Source organism: Spermophilus citellus (genome assembly GCF_964194105.1).
Source record: "Spermophilus citellus genome assembly, chromosome: 3".
In the NCBI taxonomy this organism is placed as follows: domain Eukaryota; kingdom Metazoa; phylum Chordata; class Mammalia; order Rodentia; family Sciuridae; genus Spermophilus; species Spermophilus citellus.
The window spans coordinates 128835157-128855428 of NC_138184.1; the positions used below are offsets into that span (position 1 = coordinate 128835157).

Below are 20272 nucleotides of genomic sequence, written 5' to 3' on the forward strand. Positions count from 1 at the left end.
ACTGGGTGTTCTCAGATCCTCTCGAAGGGACGCAAGATCCTCCCCATGGCTCTGAGGCTAAAAAGTAGCTTTCCCCAGCTAGGCTCCCTGGGTCAGAGTTAAGACCAGAGGCAATAGGGCTTCTACTCTAGGGCTCCCTCACCTGGTTAATAGCAAAAAAGGAAAAAAAAAAAAAAAAGCACGGGGTGGGGGGCATGGTCGCTGCTAGAAAAGTGTGGAGAAAGGTTAAGGCACTGGGTCTGGACCTGCCTCTTCTGGACAAGATCTTAGGACCCCCAGGTACATAGCTATTGGCTTATCTCCCTGAAGGCTGAGCTGGGCTTTGGGAAAAAGGGGTACCCTCTGAAGCTGAAAAACAGAGCACCAGGACCACTTTGTAGTTTTAAAAGACAATTTTATCTAGACAGGAACCTCTCAAACAGAACACAGAGAAGTTAGGCAGTAGTTATTAAAATACACTCTTGCCAAATGATTTAACATTAGAACATAAGAGAGAGCAGGGAAATGTGGGGTGAGCCATCCATCTGAGTCACCCACTCCTGCCTTCCTGCTGAAGGGCAGCCAAATGTGGGCCAGTCTCCCTTCCTCTTCCCCCAATCTCACACCTCTTCCACCTACCTACACTACTTCCTAATATCCTCCAGAGCAGAAGGGGAAAGAGGAACCATCCTATTTCTTCTTTTGGGATCCAGGCACACTTCACTCCATTTCAGGTACCAGGACATAGGCCAGATCTGTGTCTTTCAGGGGGTCCTGGACTGACGATGTCTACGACAGTAGGAAAAAACACAGGCAGGCCATTCCACGGGGAAGACCAAAGCCCTTTGGCCAGTAGTGCCCAGAGAAAAAGGGCTATGGCTGGTAAACCAAACTGGAATAGGGATCTCAAAACACACAGCAGATCCCACTCTGCCACCCACCCCACACCAACATGCAGGCTCTCAGAGCAGCAGGGCAAACTCATAATAAGGCTCCTGAGGATGAGATGACACTGGTTCAATACTTGTAGATGATATCATTCCAGCAAAGGTTTCTGTTAGGACAGGAACCCCTGGTGTACTCTGAGCAGGCATCTTGAGCTTGAGCACAGTGGGGCATGAAGAAGCGGTTTGGTACTTAGCACATCCTAGGCCCACCCCCTGGACTGTTCCAGCCTGGTTCCGGAGGTGGGCCTCAAGGCCAACGTGGCTCCTGCAGGCACCAGTTCAGACCAATCCCGTAGCTGCCTCTGACCAGGAGAAGGCCTCATAGTCAGGTCAGTATAATTCCCACCATAGGAAGTTCAGGTGGGTGCTGGGAGGCATCAGGCTGCTGGCACCTCCTCCTGGTTTCCACAGGAAAGACTTATTTAGACGTGCAGGCCCCAGGCAATTGCCAAGACAGTCTTGTAGTGAAGAGGCAAACAAAAACCAGTTTTGAAAGTCTACAGCACCCACCACTTTGATACTAATGTTCAAAGTCAAATTCCAAGTCAAGGCGGGTATGACTCCATGCTGAGAAGCTGAGGGCACCGGTGTGTGAATCTTCCCCTGAAGACGGGCACTACCAGATGACCATGCTAACACCAGGACAAGAGCCCCCTTTCCTGAGCCTAACTCCAGCCTGCTGGATGGCAGAGCCACAATCTTCACATCTTATATATCTCAGCCCCTTCCAAACACCTCCCACAAGTCAACTTTATAGTACGGGATAGAAGGTGTTTAGATGGGTCCTGCCCTTGGTGGAAGCCAACCCTTACAGAAAGACAAACTAAACAACAGGTTGAGAATTTGTGAGACTTAGTAACCATTGCCCCCTCACAGGCCTTAGGCCTAAACTGCTGGCCTACCACCTGGTTCTGGCCACTGTGGTAAGCAGGCTCACCCCCATCCCCATGGTGCCCCAGGAGAGGCTTTCCCCAAGTGTTCAAATTCTGCCCACCCCAGCCCTATCATCAGGGACCCCTCCCCCACCCCACTTATTGAAGAGTTAATATCATTAATGCACAAATGAAATCCAGAGGATACTGAGGATCAAAAAAGAGCTGGCTCTGAATTTCTTCCCATAGAGCCTTCTGGGGTTAGCTGAAAATGAGCCCTTCAGCATCTATGGGAGCCACTCAGAGTTTATGGTTTCGTTTTCCCAAAAATACACCTTGAGGCCCTCAAATTCTTTCTAAAAATCACAACCAGACATATGAACTTGAATTTCCCCCACCCTTCCACCGTCCCTTGTTTCTTCTGGGAAACTCCAAAATAAAAATGACCAGTCTGGACAGCTCCAGGTCCTCTTCTCGGACGTCTCTTCTTCCTCAGGACTGCAGTTCTGATATGAGTAATGGACGATCCAGTGCCGGCCTCCATGGGCTGCATCACATGATCGCACAGCATGAATTTTGTTTCCTGGCCTTGAAAGAAAGAAAGGGAACTGAAGGGTGCTGAGGAAGGCAGGGCTTCCAATCTTGGCAGGTGTCAGGAATGGCAGATGAGACTCTGCAGCAGTCTAACAGAGAAACTAATATGAAATGGGATGGAAGAAAAGATATACCAGGACTGTCCTCAAGGTCTCAAGGGAAGCTGCCACCAGTAGTCCACAACCACAGTTTCCAGTCTGAGATCCTTACCTCTTTTTTTTTCCCCACACCCTATTAATGCTATCAAAAAGTGGATAAAATTCCTATTACACAAGGTACAAGCAAAAAACCAACAATGCAAATTGGATCTGCTCAATTTCCTCCACTCTTGTCTTCCAATAACACTATCTAACCATGTTGGTAGCATTTCTTCCCAGAAGATGATCTTCCAGAGAACAGACATGGTCCTACTCATGTTTGTGGAGATGGCTGTTATACTTTCTCTCTTGCTTTCTGGTCATAGATTGCCCTCCTAACCCCACTTGACCTCTCCAGTGTGCACACAAAAGTATGTGTACAAAGGCTAGGGAGACTCATCTCTACTACTATTCAATAATGGGTCAAAAGTGCCACATCCACTCAGGGAGACATGAGTACTGTTCCAAAAGAAAAGAGGCAGTCATTAAGAGCCATCCTGCCAATAAAACAGCTATTCCAAAGGGAAAAAGGACCTCCTCAGAAAGGGGAGCTACTGGCATTTTAAGGACTGTTGCCCAACTGCTTAGCCACAGAGGAAGGAGGACAAACTCCTGATCATAAGAACTGGCATCAATGTGGGTTCAGAAACGAGCAATGTGCAGCCTCAGAACCAGAGAAGAGAAACTGCCTGAGTGAACTTGCTGCTGTTATTGGGGCTGTGAAGTTTGTCTTAGGCTCCCACGCCCCAAGGACTGAAACCCATATCCACCCTGATTAAATGAACTAAGAAGGGTCTGACCATAGTACAGAATATCAGAAGAAACAAGCTACAACAGCCCCGTGGGAGAAGCCCAGGAGAGTCAGGCAGCAGCTACTCACAGTTTTATAGAAGGCTTTGGACTGTGTTCCCAGTACTTCTGATTTGGATACCAAGTCATCAAGCTTCTCGCCTCGCTCTAACAAAGACTCCATGGTGTTATGCTGGACAAAAGAGAAAAGAGAACTCTTTGCTCTGTTCAGTAAGCAACTGTTGACAAGAGACTTCGCGGAAGTTCTGAGGCTGGGGAAGCACCACCTCTCCAGCACAGATATATCTCTAAGTGTTAGGACTGCGTTTCAGAACAGTTACTATCCCAGTGGATAAAATAGGACCTGGTGGCATTCCCACAGGATCTAGTTCTCCCAGAGACAAAATACCTCCCAAAATTGCTGCCAGCACATACTCAGATAAGCACTGATTTAGGAGAGTTCATGCATATGCTTATTTATATTTATACATTACTGTGTGTGCATCTACATACATGGGTTACATGGGAGATGGGTGGGGCATTCTATGGGAAGAGAAAAACCATAGCTAGACAATGCACACTTGCACTGGGTTGGATAGTGGCCCCCTCTAAAATTTACAACTACCCAGAACCTCTGAATGTGACCTTATTTGGAAAGAATCTTTGCAAATGATATTAGTGAAGATAAGGGCATGATGGATTAGGGTAGGTTCTTAATTTAATGACTGGTATCCTAATTAAGAGAAAAGAGAGTGGCACACACAGCAAAGGCCGTGTGACAACAGAGGCAAAGACTGGAGCAATGTACCTACAATCTAAGGAACATCAAGGATTGCCAGCAACCACAAGACACTGGAATAAGGCCTAGAACAGACCCTTCAGAGCTTCCAGAATAAAACAGCAGCCTACACTTTGATTCTAAGACTCCAGAACTGTGAGAAAATACTTCTGTTTTGAGTATTTATTAACAGCATCTGCAAGAAACTAACAAGTTGGTAAAGCTGTGCTGTCTCAACCCAGGAGCTACATAGAGCTATCATGTTCAAAAGATGAAGCAAGTCCAAATTGAGATATACTTCAAGTACAAACACACACGGTTGTAGAGACTTAGGCTCAGCATGCATCACACCCTCTTAGTGACTTTTTATTCTCACTACACACTTAAAAGATAATATCTGGATATACTGGGTTTAATAAAAATATTAATACATTTCAACTACTTTTGAAACTACTAACAACTAAAACATGACTCCTATAAAATTCTGAATTACACATGACTCATATATATACACAGTATATGTCCACTAGACAGCACTGTGATAGAACTCACCCTGCTTTTCTAAATGTCATCATTCTGCACTTAGGAAATAAGAACACCTTTTATCAAGGGGTAGAGGGATAGATCCCTCACAACAGTTAGCAAAGAAGCAGAGATCAACTTCTTCTCCAGATGGCCATTGATAAGGCAGCTGTATGCACATGTGAAATGGTACAGGATGAAGAATCAGCAAGTGTTCTTTATCCCTATGCAAAGCTAAGCAACTCAGATTTTTAAAATAAAGTTAGCTGAATTAAAATACGGACACCAAGCTGTAATCCCAGCAACCTGGGAAGCTGAGGCAGGAGGATCTCAAGTTCAAGAATAGCTTCAGCAACTTAGTGAGACCCTGTCTCAAAATGGAGTTCAGAGACAGTGTCCTTGGGTTCAACCCCTATTAAGGGGAAACTATTAAGAGGAAAAAATAAAGATACAGACACCAATAATCCAGATTTTACAACTGCAGCTAGAACAGGACTGGGTAAGGTTATCTACTGCTCCCCAGTGGAAAAAGGGGAGAGTAGATATCCCAGGTTCTGTATTTCTCAGACTCAGACTCAAGCAGCACAAGGATGACTCAGGGCTTGTGGAGAAACATCATCTCAGTGATCAGAAAGACCAATAGGCTATATAAAAGATAGATGTTTGAAGACTTTCACAGAGGGACACTCTAATGCAGGTGATAGAATGGCAGTCACTGCTTCCTTGACAGTACTGCATCACTATCTAAACAAGGGCTGGCTTTGTGCATGCTCAGCTGGCAGCATGCCCCTGTACCCTCAGGTCCCAGAGTAGTTCTCTGCCTTCCTGCTTACCAGAATGATTTTGGTCACATCTAACTTTCATTTCAAAGCCAAGTTATTCATAGGTCTCTATGTGAGAGACCTATGTGGAAGCCCTAGGCTGGTTTTAAAAAATAGAAGACTCCAACCCCACAACCAGCAAGTTTTGAGCCCAGGATACAGTGTCTGCCGAAGCCATGTGGGTGTGGACAGGAGCACTTCACATCAGCTGTGGATTTTTTTCTGGGCTTCATATCCACACATTTATTCATCAACTGATAAGCACCAGGGTAAGCTAGACATTGCACAGTGAACAAAGATGGAAAGATGCCCTAGGTGCTCACCTGGTGGTCAGGGAGACACTTTAACAAGCTGTGGCAACAGAGTGTCCTTCAGAAAGACCCCCAGCATGGTGCACTGTGTACAAACTGGGCAGACAATGGTGTAATAGAGGATAAGGCATAAGTGTGTACACTTTATCCTGGAGTAGATTTGACAGCTGTTGAAGGATTTTAAGTATAAGAGTGACAGATCAATGGCTACTGATTAGTAGATGATAGGAGGTGAGGGAACCAGTTAAAAGCAATTAAAAAAAAAAAAAAAAAGAACAAACCATTCCAAATCAGATTTCAGATAAACATGCAAGTTCCAGCTCATTCTACAATAGGCCTGTATTGCAGAATTTGGCTGCCTCTGGTCAGTGGAGTGTGCTTCACTCTGCCCCCTTCGATACTGATACTGCCAGGGGAGGCACCTGTCAGAAGTGGAGAACCAACTTAACAATGGCACTGGTGGTGGGAATAAAGTACTATAGAGGGCAACTCTGTAACTGCAGACAAGGAGTGGCCATGGAAGGAGGATCAAGGGATGCACTGGTTCTCAGTCTGACCCGTGTCAAACTGTGAACCAAGAGGCACAGGAGGGACACTCTGATGCAGGTGATAGAATGGCAGTCACTGCTTCCTTGACAGTACTGCATCACTACCTAAACAAGGGCTGGCTTTGTGCATGCTCAGCTGGCAGCATGCCCCTGTGCCCTCAGGTCCCAGAGTTGTTCTCTGCCTTCCTGCTTACCAGAATGATTTTGGTCTCATCAAGTTCGGCCTGTACTTTACTCATGGGATCAGCTTCTCGGGGGTTCTAGGAAAGAGCCAAAATAAGAACAGTCAGTACTGGAGTGATTACCTAGAAAAAAACTCAAACCAAGGAAAATGGACTAATCTTCATAGTAAGAAAAGACACAACCTGTCTAAACACACAGCAAAGAAATGAAGTCTGCCTACAGCTTGGGTTCCCAAGTCTGAAGGCAGATGTTCTGTGTTTCTCAAACAGAAGGTTTGAAAGAACATTGGCAAAAGAAGTCACCAGAACTGTCATGATGACTGGACTTTTTAGGATCAAGTGGATTCTAGGCCACACAGTCTCTACAGTCTGTTTCTTTAAACCTACCTGGTATCTACTAAGGTGACCATCCAGGGCTGTGTAGTTGATTGTAGCAGGGGATCCTACTGGCCAGTTTATACTTTCAACCTGCTTGGAGAATTCATCTAGTACCTAAAAGACAAAGGAGCCTCAACAAGTCTCCCATTGTGCTTACCAGCACCCTCAGTGACAGGGCTTCCTCCTGAGCACCTTTCCCTGAATGAGGTTCACAGACTCCCCAGAGCTCAGGGAAGGAAGAAGAGGACATCCAAAGGCAAGGGGACAATCTAGGTTAAAGTTTCTCTTTCCAAATGTTTCTTACTATTAAAATATATTGTAAGTAGTCTAGAATCAAAAGTAAAATATGGCCCAGTTTGGGATGAACCTCATCTGGGAAATGATAAAGATGTTCACATTTAAAAATGACAAGATTTCCAGGGAAAAGGGCACTGGCCCTCTAATTTTCCAAAGTAATTCTTCAAAAAATGGAACTATGTCCTTTGGATTTAAGCAACTACTGGATTTTATGTACTTGGAAGTATTTTAGTTCTGTGGGGACAGAATGAGTCCCCTTGCATCAAGTTTATATTTAGCAATCCACCAAGAAATTATAGAATGCTTAGGTGCTAAGAGCTTACATCAGGGGAGAGAGCTACAGTGACTGCAGGAGCAACATAGAAAGAGTGAAAGATCCTCAGTAGAGGCATAGAGGGCAGGACTAGAGCTATGAAAACCCAAGGCACAATTGGCTTTGGTCAGAGGAAAGGTACTATCACCCAGTGGCCTGGACATGGGTCAAATGAGGTTCAGAGTCAGTAGCAGTGAGGGAACATGAGCAGGAATGTCAAATTGTTTCTTGGTTTGGGCAGGGGAGATGGCTAAAAACATGTGGACTTTGAACCAATCATCCTGTGTGCTTTAAGCACAGTACATGATGTTCCACCCTCATCCTAGTCCAATCCAGACAAACCACATACTTACCTTTTCCAACAAGGTAAAGGCCACCCGGGATGGGTATTCACTGTCAGCAATGACCACACCTGCAAGACTGTCATTCCGAACATAGACATGGCACAGATACTCTAAGGAGACAAGAGATCAGACATATCAATAATGACATGAAGGTTTTGGACTACTTTTAATCCCCCAAATCAAAACATCACAATGCTCCCTCCTGCATTCTGGGTCAAATGAAGCCAATCTGAAGCAACTATGAAGCTCAACTCTGCTGGGTAAGGTTTGTGGAGGCTCTGTAGCACAGCTACACGGATCTAACCCAGAGTGCAGCCCAATACCTCCTTAGGACCAGTCGATGCCTTATCTATGAAGCCAAGGTTAAAATGAGCCACCAGTCAATATGTCCCCAGGAGCATTCCAAGTTATTTCCTTGAGCTCAGGACAGGCCTGGCTATGTCTTGGCAATTCATAACCTCTCTGAGGCTCTGTGCTGCTCCCAAATTGAAGGAAGACCAGACAAGACAAGAATCTTCTATTTTCTTAAAACAAAACAAAACCTTTCAGAGTGCCCAAAAGATAGGAAATTACCTTCCAGGCCACAGTTTGCCAAATTATGGCAATACTGCTCAACATGCTCCAACCTATAGTGGGGGACTAGTGAGAGCTATCTGGAAAAAATTTAGCCACTGCTGACTGAGGTTTCTAGCAGTATTACACTAAAATTGTCATATGACCAAAAGGTATGATTTGAAAAAGGGATTCCACAAAATAGTCACAATCCATAATACTATTAATTTCCATCACTTTGAAGGGATTCAGACATGACAGTGAACCACCTCCCCAAACAAGGAGAAAAAAAAAAGGATTACAGTTTACAAATAAGACCCTTCTTGTCCTTAAGGATTTGATTCAAAAGATTTCAATGCTGAACAACAGGAAAACAAATAAATAAGAAGAGAAAGAATGTGAGCTCTTGAAATCAGAAAATGGATAGGGAATTATGATATATGCTTCCAGATTTCATATACAATCCAAAATATATTTAAACATGGGGTCAAAGTGTACATACTCCACAGAAACTAAGAAGCTAATCGGTGTCTGAGGAATCATCTTTAAGTAATAAAGCTGGGAAGGACAGACAGTATGAAGGAGAACTGAGAGAGAACACTAAATGTCTGTAATTCAATTTCACTTCTGTGATGCTCTTTGTGCAGGGATTTCAAGTGGAATATATGTGTGTGTGTGTGTGTGTGTGTGTGTGTGTGTGTTGAATACTGCCTATGATGTAAATGATATTTATATCATCAATTCAGTAACTCTACAATCAAGTGGCTTGAAGTCAGTGCGCATGTGATATGGTCTTTGTTTCTGCCTAATGAAATTACCATAACTCTTTTCTAATCTTAATATAACTTAAAACAAGTGCCTAAAAACTTTCATAAAAAGAAAAACAAAACCTATGGAGCACAGAATGAAGCATTACCTCAGTCGTGCTAACTAAAAATCCTTTTTTTGGTGGGAATTTGCAACTCTGGAGGAGAAAGGAAATATGAACGCTGTTTATTATTCCAGGAGAGTCAGATCCTAATCTTAAGTGAATCCAAGCTTTGGATTCTGGAATTTTATCTAGGAAGCTTAGACTTCAACAGTGAACATAGAATTCTGTGTAAATAGGAAAAGGAAGAGGAGAGAAGAGAGAATAAGCTAGCACAGAAGTGAGGTCCTAGTAGTTCTCTCCATGTGCTGAAAAAACTGTGTGCTGCCAAAATGTGGCAGCCAGGCTCCACATACTCAGAAGTTGAAGAGTCCTCTTACCTTGTTCTTTGACAGAAGCTCTGCTGCCTTTTGCTGAGCGCTCCACAATTAGTTGACTTGTAAAGGTCATGAATTCCTGAACACTAAGAAACACACACATATTTATTACTTTCTTCCTGTCACCTGTCCCTAGTACAATGGAAAGTGACCTCTGAGCTTATAAGTTAAGGAGACACTGCTTCTTGGTTTCATTCCTTTCCCTCTGTAGTAACAACATACAGAGATACATAGGCACCTGTATACACACACACACACACACACACACACACACACAGAAAACCCACTACAAAGAACACAAATACAGGGCTGGAGTTAGGGCTCAGTGGTAGAGTGTTTGCCTAGCACATGTGAAGCCCTGGGTTCAATCCTCAGCACCACATAAAAAATAAATGACAGATATGACTTAAATGGTGGTAATAAATTTTATATCTGTCCACTAGTTCACCAAAACAATTCACTTTCAGATTTTGGAGGCATTTTCTTTGGGTTACCTTAAATTTAACAGTTGGGTCAGAGCATGGTTTGGGACAAAGTGAAAAAGCAGGAGGTAGCTTCTACTGGCAAAACCCCACTAACTTCCAAGAAACAGAATAAATAAACACTGAATGAGAAAACATACACTAGTGACAAAAATCTGTCAAGAAGATATACAACCAGTCACTGCTGTAGCCATACAACAGACCCTGGCAATGCCACACACCTCTGCAGTAAGTGCTGGTTCAGGTCTGCTGGGGCTCATCCACAGGACAAAGCCCGCTCTTAAAGAAATAGAAGGAAACAGCTGGGGCTGAGGCTGTAGCTCAGTGGTAAAGTGTTTGCCTCGTATGTGTGAGGTGCTGGGTTCAATCCTCAGCACTACGTAAACATCTATAACTAAATAAACATTAAAAAAAAATTAGAAGAAGGAAACAGCCAAGATGAGGAAGTGGGAAACAGCTTATGCAAAGGCTGAGAGAAAAGAGAAGGTTCACAACAGTCCAAACAGAGAGATCTGGCCAAAATGGAACAGTCATAGGAGATGTTAAGGAGCCTCTGACTGGGGAAGCAATGTAAAGGACAGTCATGGCCAACAGAACAGATTCCTTAAATGAAAGTCCAAACAAGGCTCCCACAGAGGCACACATAATCTGAAGACCCATCTCCAGGATCCCAGTTCAAATGTCAAGCAAGTTACTGTGCTGTAACTCATTTGTAAAATCAAAATTTGTGTGATGGTTAAATACATTAACCAGGTAAAGAACTTGACACAATGTGTGGCACATAGTATTACTACATATTATCATCATGAGGGAATGATATGATCAAAATAATCATAGGAAAGAAGAAAACAATCTTTAAAAATGTTCAAAGAAGGAAGACTTTGCAGTAAAACTAAACATAGTGCTTAGAGTACAGCTATAATTAGACAAAGGAAGACTTGCATTAATTGTAAGAGCCTGTATACAGGGTCAAAAGATCTGGGAATCTATTCAAAGGTTTTGAGCTTGGTAATCATGGGGCATGAATGATGGATGGGTGGCCTCACCAAAAAAAAGACTCAGCTGGAATACATATGGCTTTAAGAGACACAATGAGAGATGTCCCTTAGTTATCTGAGAATAGTGTGGGGATCCCAAGAAGTTAGGTATAAGTCCTATAGTCAAATCTATGAGACTCTTCAGTATAAATGGAAAAAACAGAAAAGACCAGAGCCAAGTTGGCACCAAAAGTTCCATCAAAAAAAAAAAAATGCAATTACACAAAGCAGAAAATAGAAGCCAATGGTAAAATGAAGTGAAACATTAAGAACTTCAAGGAGGAGCCAAAGATGAGGCACCAATTCCACCTTTGGGTATATGCTGAAGAAAACCATAAGCAGTGTCTTAAGAAAATATTTATACACCATATTCATAGCAGCATTATTTATAATAGTTAAAATGTGGAAGCAACCCAAGTGTCCATTAAAGATGAATGGGAAAGCAAAATGTAATAAATACATACAGTGAAATATTACTCAGTCTCAAAAAGGATGGATGAACTTTAGAGACATTACAGTAAGTGAAATAAACCAGACTCAAATAGACAAATACCTTATTATTCCACATATATGAGTCCCTAGAATAGTCAAAAATCATAGAGACAGAAAATAGAATGTTGCCAAGGGATAGGGAAGGAGGGAATGGAAAACTAGCATTAAATGGGCGGTTGCAGAAGATAAAAAGATGGATGATGCTGATGGTTGCACAACATGAATGCATTTAGTACCATTGAGTTGTGTACCTAAAAATGGTTAAGATGATAAATTTTTGATATGTATTTTACCACAATGAAAAAAATAATTTTAAAAAACTCCAAAAGGAACAGATAGTTTCAACAAAATAACAAGAACTGTTTTAGATCCAGCCAGAAAGCCACTGGCCACTCTCATCAAGAACAAATTGTTGCACTGAAGCAATGAAAACAATTTGCATGGCAGATTCCACCAGACTCTGAGACAAGGTTCTCCTGTAGTTTGCCTGAGTCACTCTAACGGCTCCCACAAATGGCCTGGGCATGTTATGGCACTTCTAATGTATACCTTCCTGCAATTAAAGTGCTCCAAATACATTTAAAAGCCTGTAGCCCTACACAGCCCATACTTTTCTTCCAAATCTTTGGTGTAGAACCCTTGTGTACTATTAGCGCCCAATCACTAAAAAGCACACAATCTGGGTTTGACTCCAGTTCATTTTGGTGTAACATCTTGGGGCTTCAGTAGCTGACTTTAATCATAAAAAAGAATACACTAGTATCTCTCATACTGAATTGTTGGGAAGTCCCACAAGAAATTACAAAGGTGGATCTCTAAACATAATACACAGACTCCCTGATCATAATCACTGATTGGGTTCGAGACACTGATTTAAAATATACACTTCTGGGACACAAGCTATTAATTCAGAACATCTGGGCGTCAACTTTGGGAATCTGCCTATTTCAAAGTCCCATTCTAATTTTTATGCGGCAGAAACTTGAAAAACCCTGAGTACAGGACAATAGTGCAGAATGATATAAGAAGGGCTGGGTAATGGAATGACATAAGACTTTTACGAGGGAGTGCTAAACGATTCCTCAGAGATACAGTCCGAACCAAAGAAGAAGCCATGACCAGGTTCCACTGCGGGAGGCCGAGGCGGACCCTGGCTCTCACGGCGTTGTCCCTAAACCTGGCCCTCCTCGAGGACTCACCCGACCCCTGGCCTCTGCCCGGCCACCACCGCCCGCCCGCTCACCTGGACCTCTGGAAGAAACTGAAAGAAGACACATCGTAAGCGGCTTTGAGCAGTACTGCTTTGGGTTCGCTTTTGTAGAGGACACTAAGGCTGTACAGCTTCATGGCGCCAGGCCCTCGGGCCGCCTACCGGCTCCGCCGTGGGACCCACTTGTAGAGAGCACAGCAGCCACCGTCCGCTGGCGCCGCCGCTGCCTCACAGCGTACCAGGGGCCGGCTGCTGACGGAGCCTCCCCGGCTTCCTCCTCCGAATTCGGGATTAACTTCCGCTTCCGGTCTGGGCGGGCTCCTGAGGCCCGATCAAGAGAAGAGTGTGTTTGTGTCATACCCCGGATGCAGAAGAGAGTGCCGGAAGTATGACGCCGCGAAGGGCGGAACGCACACGTGTGAGCCCAACTCCACCCGCCTGCCAGGAGGAGGCGACGTGTGTGCTGTGCTGAGTTGTCGGGTTTGGTGAGGTCCAGAGATCCCTCCTGTGCCAGTCACAGTAGTGCTGGGCCTTCCAGGTCGTTTTTATTACCTTTTCTAGCCCTTGAGAGCAGCCATACCTCTCTCTTGGGCAGTGAGACCCCGAGCAATTCTTGTTTTCTGTAAATCCTGCACCATCGTCAACTCCTCCGCACTTTCGTAAATCAAATCTTCAGAATAGAGGGACGGCCAAGGGGAGGAAGGGGAAGGGATGGGGCATGGGGGTAGGAAAGATGGTGGAATGAGATGGACATCATTTCCTAGGTACATGTATAAAGATACTAATGGTGTGACTCTACTTTGGGTACAACCAGAGAAATGAAAAATTGTGCTCCATTTTTGTACTATGAATCGAAATGCTTTCTTCCGTCATGTATAACATATAAGAATAATAATAACAATTTAATAAAAAGAATAGAGGGAGGGACCTTTCCTTTTAGAATCCCCTTCAGCATATGAAGTTGCCTCCCGGTTTCGGATCAGTTCTGCGCCTGCTGCGTGTGGGAGTAGATCTTCCAACTGGAAAGATCCTCCAGCACAAGACCTGGGAACTTGGCAGCCTGTGTCTCAGCACTGACAGGAATTCAAGTGTAGCAGGTCCTCTGTATTTCAAAAGGGGACAGAAATGGGGTTAGCTTCCCACTGCAAGCAGCAGTTTTGTGCACAGTGACATGAAAAACCTAATTTTGCTTGAGCTGTTGAAATAATGTAAGTCCATGGAAGTTCCCTGAAGGTGTCACCTCTTGCCCACTTTATGTGTACTAAATGGTATTACGTAATTGAAAAAGACCTTGTTGCCCAGTGCGATGGTGCACACCTGTAGTCCTAGCTATCCGGGAAGCTGACTGTTGAGCCCAGGAGTTAAGATAGAGACTGGGCAACTTAATTAGACTTGTGCTAAACAGACAAACAAAACATCAAAAACCTTGGTCTTTGAAAGTTGGCAGTATGGTCACACAATCATCATACTAGAATCAACCAGAACTAAAATTATGGGAAAGAGATGATGTATTGGAAAAAATACATCAGTTTCTCAAACTCCAGCCCTATTGCCATTTTGGGTTGGGTAATTGGAAAGGGCTGTTCAGTGCATTGCAGGCAATATCTCAGGCTTGTGTCCACTAGGTGTCAGTAGCGGACCCCCACCCCAGCACCACCCATTGTGACAACTAAAAATGTGTCCAGACATTGCCAGATGTGCCCTAGAGAAGTGGTTTAGGAAAACAGTGCTCTAAATATTTCTTGTGGCTAAGGATGTTCCCATTGCCTGCTCACTCACTCACAGTCCCTTTACCAACCCTCTTCTCTGGGCATTCCCAAGTTCAGAGGTAAAAAGGTTTTTTTCACATCCCCAGCATTTGGTGCTATACATCAGAAACAGTCATTAGCAGTGGCCATGCCCAGTCCCCCAGATGTGGACACACTGATCTGATAATCTTGGTGACTGATGCCATCAATACAATGCCATCTACCTGTAATGACACAGTTGCCTTACTAGGGGCATGAGAGGGCCGTTTGTGAGGAAAAATCCCTAGAGCCCCTTGTTCTCTGCCACCCAAAGTTGTACAGAAGGACCAAGAGGACAATGCTTGGATGGAATATATTTAAATGTGATAATAATTGTTCTGAGGTTTCTCTTATACCAGGTACTTTACATGTGCTACCTCATTTAGTCCTTATAAAAATAGAGGTTACTACCATCTTCCACAGAAAAAGACTGAGCTTAAGAAAGTTGTTAGTAAGAGGTAGAGTTGGGATTCAAATGTGAATACAAAATGCTTAATGAATCTCAGCCCAGTTTCATTCCTGGCAGTTCTCCCTCCTTATCTCTGGCTTTTCCCAGCTTTCATTACCTACAGGAAGACTCATTCAGTCTTGTACAAACTTCCCAAGCCCCTTACTGCAAAGCAGTAAGACCTGCTTCTACTCCATTGTCCCATCTGTTATTCAACTTGGATTCAGCCTCATCAATGCCTACTACTAAAAGTAAGCAAGCCATTATCCTTGGAGTCTCAGTCTCTTATCCTCTATCCTCTCTCCCCAGTCTGGTAAGCTAGGAAAATACCCTTTCCAAGGACATGTTGCTTGGAATAAAAGATTAGAATCCAAGGCCTAGTCATTGTAGGCATTTAACAAGTACAACAATTATGATTATGTGTATTATTATTAGTGACAAAAAGGAGGAGAAACGGTAGGTTAAAGGTATTCTACAGACTGTGCAATGCAGAGATTTGAAGGGAGGCTGAGATCTGAGTAGGATCTATAGATTATATAGTTGTACTATATCTATTTTTACTTCCTGATTTCAATTACTATGATGTCATTATGTAAGAATTTTTTTTTTTTTTTAGAAAATGCAAGGTATTTGGGGAGTAAAGGAACACCATGTATACAACTTACTTTTTTTTTTAAGAGGGAGACTCACTCTTTTTTTTTTTTTTAGTTGTAGATGGACACAATAACATTATTTATTTATTTGTAAGTGGTGTTGAGGATCCAACCCAGTGCCTCACACATGCAAGGCAAATGTTCCACCACTGAGCTACAGCCCCAGCCCTACAACTTACTCTTAAATCATCAGCATGTGTGTCTGTGTGTGTGTCTCTGTGTGTGCGTGCACAATACACATACATACTAAATATATGAAAAATAAAGTAAATACAGCAAAGCAAATTTAAGGAACCCAGATGAAAGGTATCCAGGAATTCTTGTACTGTTCTTGCAATATTTTTGTAAATCAAAAATTATAGGGATAAAAAAGATTGTAAGGGACTGGGGTTGTGGCTCAGAGTAGAGTGTTTGCCTGGCATGTGTGAGACACTGGGTTTGATCCTCAGAACCACATAAAAAAACTAAATAAACAAAATAAATGTATTGTGTCCATCTACAACTAAAAATATTTTTTGAAAACAACAAAAAAAGATTGTAGGGACAGGGCACTGAGGTAATGAATGCAGCATGCTCAGTCAAGGGCACGGCACAGGTCTCAAGTCCATTCCCCTTGGATTGTTAGGCCCTAGAAGAAAAGTTCCTCTGCATACAGAACTAGAGCAACAGCTTCCATGACCAAAGGTCCAGGCCCTATGAGTTTGGTCCACTGGAGAAAGCAGATACCCATCTACATTTGTAGCTTTCCCCAGCTCACAGGAGGTGCCTGCCTCCAGTACAGAGCAGAACCCCAGAGTGGGGCACATGAAAGTAAATCAAGGGGTATATCCCCAGGAAACCTAGTTCAGATGGGGAGATCCACCATACTGTGGGTCCTACCCCACACCCCTTTGTCAGTTAACCAAGACCCTGACCACTATTTCACTCAAAACATAATGTGAAATAGATGAATGGATAAAAAAAATGTGGCATTTATACACAATGGAGTATTACGCAGCACTAAAAAATGACAAAATCATGGTATTTGCAGGGAAATGGATGGCATTAGAGCAGATTATGCTAAGTGAAGCTAGCCAATCCCTAAAAAACAAATGCCAAATGTCTTCTTTGATATAATGAGAGCAACTAAGAACAGAGCAGGGAGGAAGAGCAGGAGGAAAAAATTAACATTAAACAAAGACATGAGGTGGGAGGGAAAGGGAGAGAAAAGGGAAATTGCATGGAAATGGAAGGAGACCCTCATTATTATACAAAATTACATATAAGAGGTTGTGAGAGGAATGGGAAAAAAAAACAAGGAGAGAAATGAATTACAGTAGATGGGGTAGAGAGAGAAGATGGGAGGGGAGGAGAGGGGGGATAGTAGAGGATAGGAAAGGTAGCAGAATACAACAGTTACTAATAGGGCATTATGTAAAAATGTGGATGTGTAACTGATGTGATTCTGCAATCTGTATACGGGGTAAAAATGGGAGTTCATAACCCACTTGAATCTAATGTATGAAATATGATATGTCAAGAGCTTTGTAATGTTGTGAACAACCAATAAAAAAATTTAAAAAACATAATGTGAACCCTTCAAAACTTACATGGGAAAGGGATATTGAAAAGGGTCACCCTCATGGTCAGGTTTTCATGACCTGATTAGTCCAACCACCAGGACTTAGGTGCATATATTTCATAGATTTTTCTTTCTTTCACCTTTTTATCTTCTCTTCCCTCTCCCTCTCCCTTTCCTTTCCCACACATGCTAGGCAAGCTCTCAGGCACTGTACTACTGAGCTATATCCCTAGCCCAAATGCACAGATTTGATACCATCAATCCAAGTTCTCAGCAGACCCAACTCCCAGGAACACTGCTCATTACCTTCACCCTTCACTGAGGTATCCCAGCTCAGTGACACTGAGTTCTTCAGACCACAGGGAAGAAAGACATAGTCTGCCACCAAAGGTTGGAGTTCTGCCACTGGCTACATTAGAGGACAGGAGGGTCAGGGACAGGAGTAGACTTGGGCAGGAAAGCGATCATAGCCAAGACAGGCTGAGGGGGCCAGGTAGGAACTTTTGGAATTAATGAGACAGATGTCCTCATTTTGAGACTCCTTTCCCGGCAAAGGCGTCCCAGAAGCTGTGTTTGTTCTGGAGACACTCCTCCCCAACTGGGAAGCTAGCCATATTGGACAAAGGCCAGGAATTTGGAATTGGGATATATGGTCATTTAGGCCAGTATCTTGTGCTGATTGTGATACCTGATGGTTATGTGGCTTCTCTATACAGAAAGTGGAAAAAAAAGTCTACAAAGAAAAAAAGCGGTGGGCAGAAGGGTGTGCAGGGGTGTGCCCTGCTCCACAATTGGCATGCACCTCTATGTTAGTTTTTTCATCCCTGTGACCAAAGTACCTGACAAGAACTACTCAGAGGAGGAAAAGCTTATTTGGGGCTCACAGTTTCAGAGCTTCTGTCCATGGTCAACTGGCTCCATTGCTCTGGGCCTGAGGTGAGGGAGAATATCATGTCAGAATCACACGCTGATGGAAAGTTGTCAGCTTATGGCAGCCAGGAAGCAGAGAGAGAATGGGCAACAAAGTGCCAGAGAAAAAATATAAACCCCAAAGTCACATTCTCAGTGACCAACTTCCTCCAGCCACACCCTACTGCCTATAGTTACCACCCAGTTAGTCCATTCAAATTATTAATCCTTCAAGTTGATTAATCCACTGATGAGATTACAGCTCTCATAATCTAATAATTTTACCTCTGAACATTTTCTGCATTAACACAAGAGCTTTGGGGGACACCTCTTATTCAAATCATAAAACCTCCCACAACCTCAAAGCATATGGATTTCCCCTGAAAACAGGAGAATGATGAGAAAGGGCAAGAAAATTAAATTTACTTTTTGAAAAGCTAAGAGCACCAAACACAACTTAACAAATGAAGGCAGCAACCATAGAGGAAAAGTCCTCAAAAAGAAACTATAGTGCAGGCGATGATACTGCCAGTCCAGGCTGAGCCATGTGGTGCCCCAGACCTGAGCAATCAAAGAACATCTCTGCTGAGGCAGTCACTGGTTAACATATGGACACCTGATCCAGGCCTCTGCCAATCAACACTGACCATCCGATAGGCTCCTACCTCACACCAAATACAAAAACCTACTCCAGAGCCTGTTAAAGAAGAGGACTTTGGAAAAAGGTAAGAACAAGAGGTATAATCTCAGAATGGCTGGGTGTGCACTCAACACAAACAAACCCAGAAAGACTGAAGTGTTGAACATACCTTTTAAACTTTTGGGGAAAATATTAGAAGCAAATGTGGAAGAACATTTTTATAATTTTGAGATGAAATGCTTTTTTTAAATTTATTTATTTCTTTTTTTATTGATTATTTAAAACATTACATAGCTCATGATATATCATCTTTCATACATTTGACTCAAATTGTGTTTTGAACTCCCATTTTCACCCCAAATACAGATTGCAGAATCACATCTGTTACATATTCACATTTTTACATAATGCCATATTAGTGACTGTTGTATTCTGCTAATGAAATGCTTTTTTAAACAAGATTTGAAGCCTCCAAATAAGAAAATGAAGATTGAAATTCATAAAAACTGAATACTTTTGTATGATGAAAGACATTGTTAATCAAGTTTTAAGTTAAGCAATAGACTGGGAAGATAGAACATATTTGATAAACAAAATTTATAGGTATTGTAGGTGGGTTCTAAAAAAATCACAAATCAATTAATTAGTAGAAAATACTTTAATAGTAATGGTTATAATATAAAATATCCCTAAAGGAAGAAATGTAACAATGAATAAACATATGAACAGGTATCCAGCATTTTGCAATTCAAAAAACAATTATGTGTGTCTGGTTCTCAATTCCAATAGTTTAATGAAGATCTAAATAAAATGCTAGGTTCAAAAGAAACCAATGAGATCAGTAAAAACCATAAAGTTTTATCATCTCAAACATAGACCAGGATGTAGCCAAATGTTGGCAAAGAATTCACTGGTGAAGCCATTAGAGAAGGTAATATTGTCCTATCAGTCAAAATGTTAAATGTGTACAGCATTTCAACTAGTAATTCAGCCTCTATAAACTCTCTAGAAGAAACATTTGCACATTTTTACTCAGCTGAAATACTAAGATTTCTATCTCAGTCTTGTTGATGATATTAAAAACTGAAATTGCCTCCAGGACTATAAAAAGGAGGTTGATTTTATAATATAATACATCCATCTGGAGAGATCTTACTGCTGCTCCTCCTTGCTTTCTCTGCCAGAGCTCCCTCTGCTTGGTTCTGAGTCCTCTTTGCTCTCTCTACTGGACACCATCCAATACGGTAGCCACAACCCACATCAAGTGCTTAAAAAACAGCCAAACCTAATTGAGAAGTACTGTGAGTGTGAAATACACACCAGATCTGTGTCCTAGGTCAGAAACACCACATTTTGTTCCAGACCATTAAATGAAACCCCAAGCCAGCACCTGAGGTTGCTCCAGCACCCTGGCCTCCTGCTTCTCCACCAGGTCTTCCTACTG

At 42.7% G+C, this 20272-nt stretch overlaps 1 protein-coding gene across 1 annotated transcript; it reads right to left on the reverse strand.

Moving 5' to 3' along the window:
• Nucleotides 1-373: 373 nt before the first annotated feature.
• On the reverse strand, nt 374-13139 carry YKT6 (YKT6 v-SNARE homolog). The gene is made up of 7 exons (XM_081287013.1): nt 12864-13139; nt 9613-9695; nt 7822-7922; nt 6868-6972; nt 6493-6558; nt 3410-3511; nt 374-2386 (listed from the first exon to the last, which is right to left on the reverse strand). The coding sequence occupies exons 1-7, from the start codon at nt 12965-12967 to the stop codon at nt 2351-2353; spliced, it is 597 nt and encodes a 198-aa protein (XP_081143139.1). The 5' UTR covers nt 12968-13139; the 3' UTR covers nt 374-2350.
• Between the last annotated feature and the right edge of the window lie 7133 nt (nt 13140-20272).

Coding starts and splice junctions, on each gene's coding strand:
- YKT6 (XM_081287013.1), bottom strand. CDS start 12,967: ATGAAGCTGTACAGCCTTAGTGTCCTCTACAAAAGCGAACCCAAAGCA. Junction 6,973..7,821: donor CCTTTACCTTGTTGGAAAAG/GTAAGTATGTGG, acceptor TTTGTCTTTTAG/GTACTAGATGAATTCTCCAA. Junction 2,387..3,409: donor CCAAAGCCTTCTATAAAACT/GTGAGTAGCTGC, acceptor CTTTCTTTCAAG/GCCAGGAAACAAAATTCATG.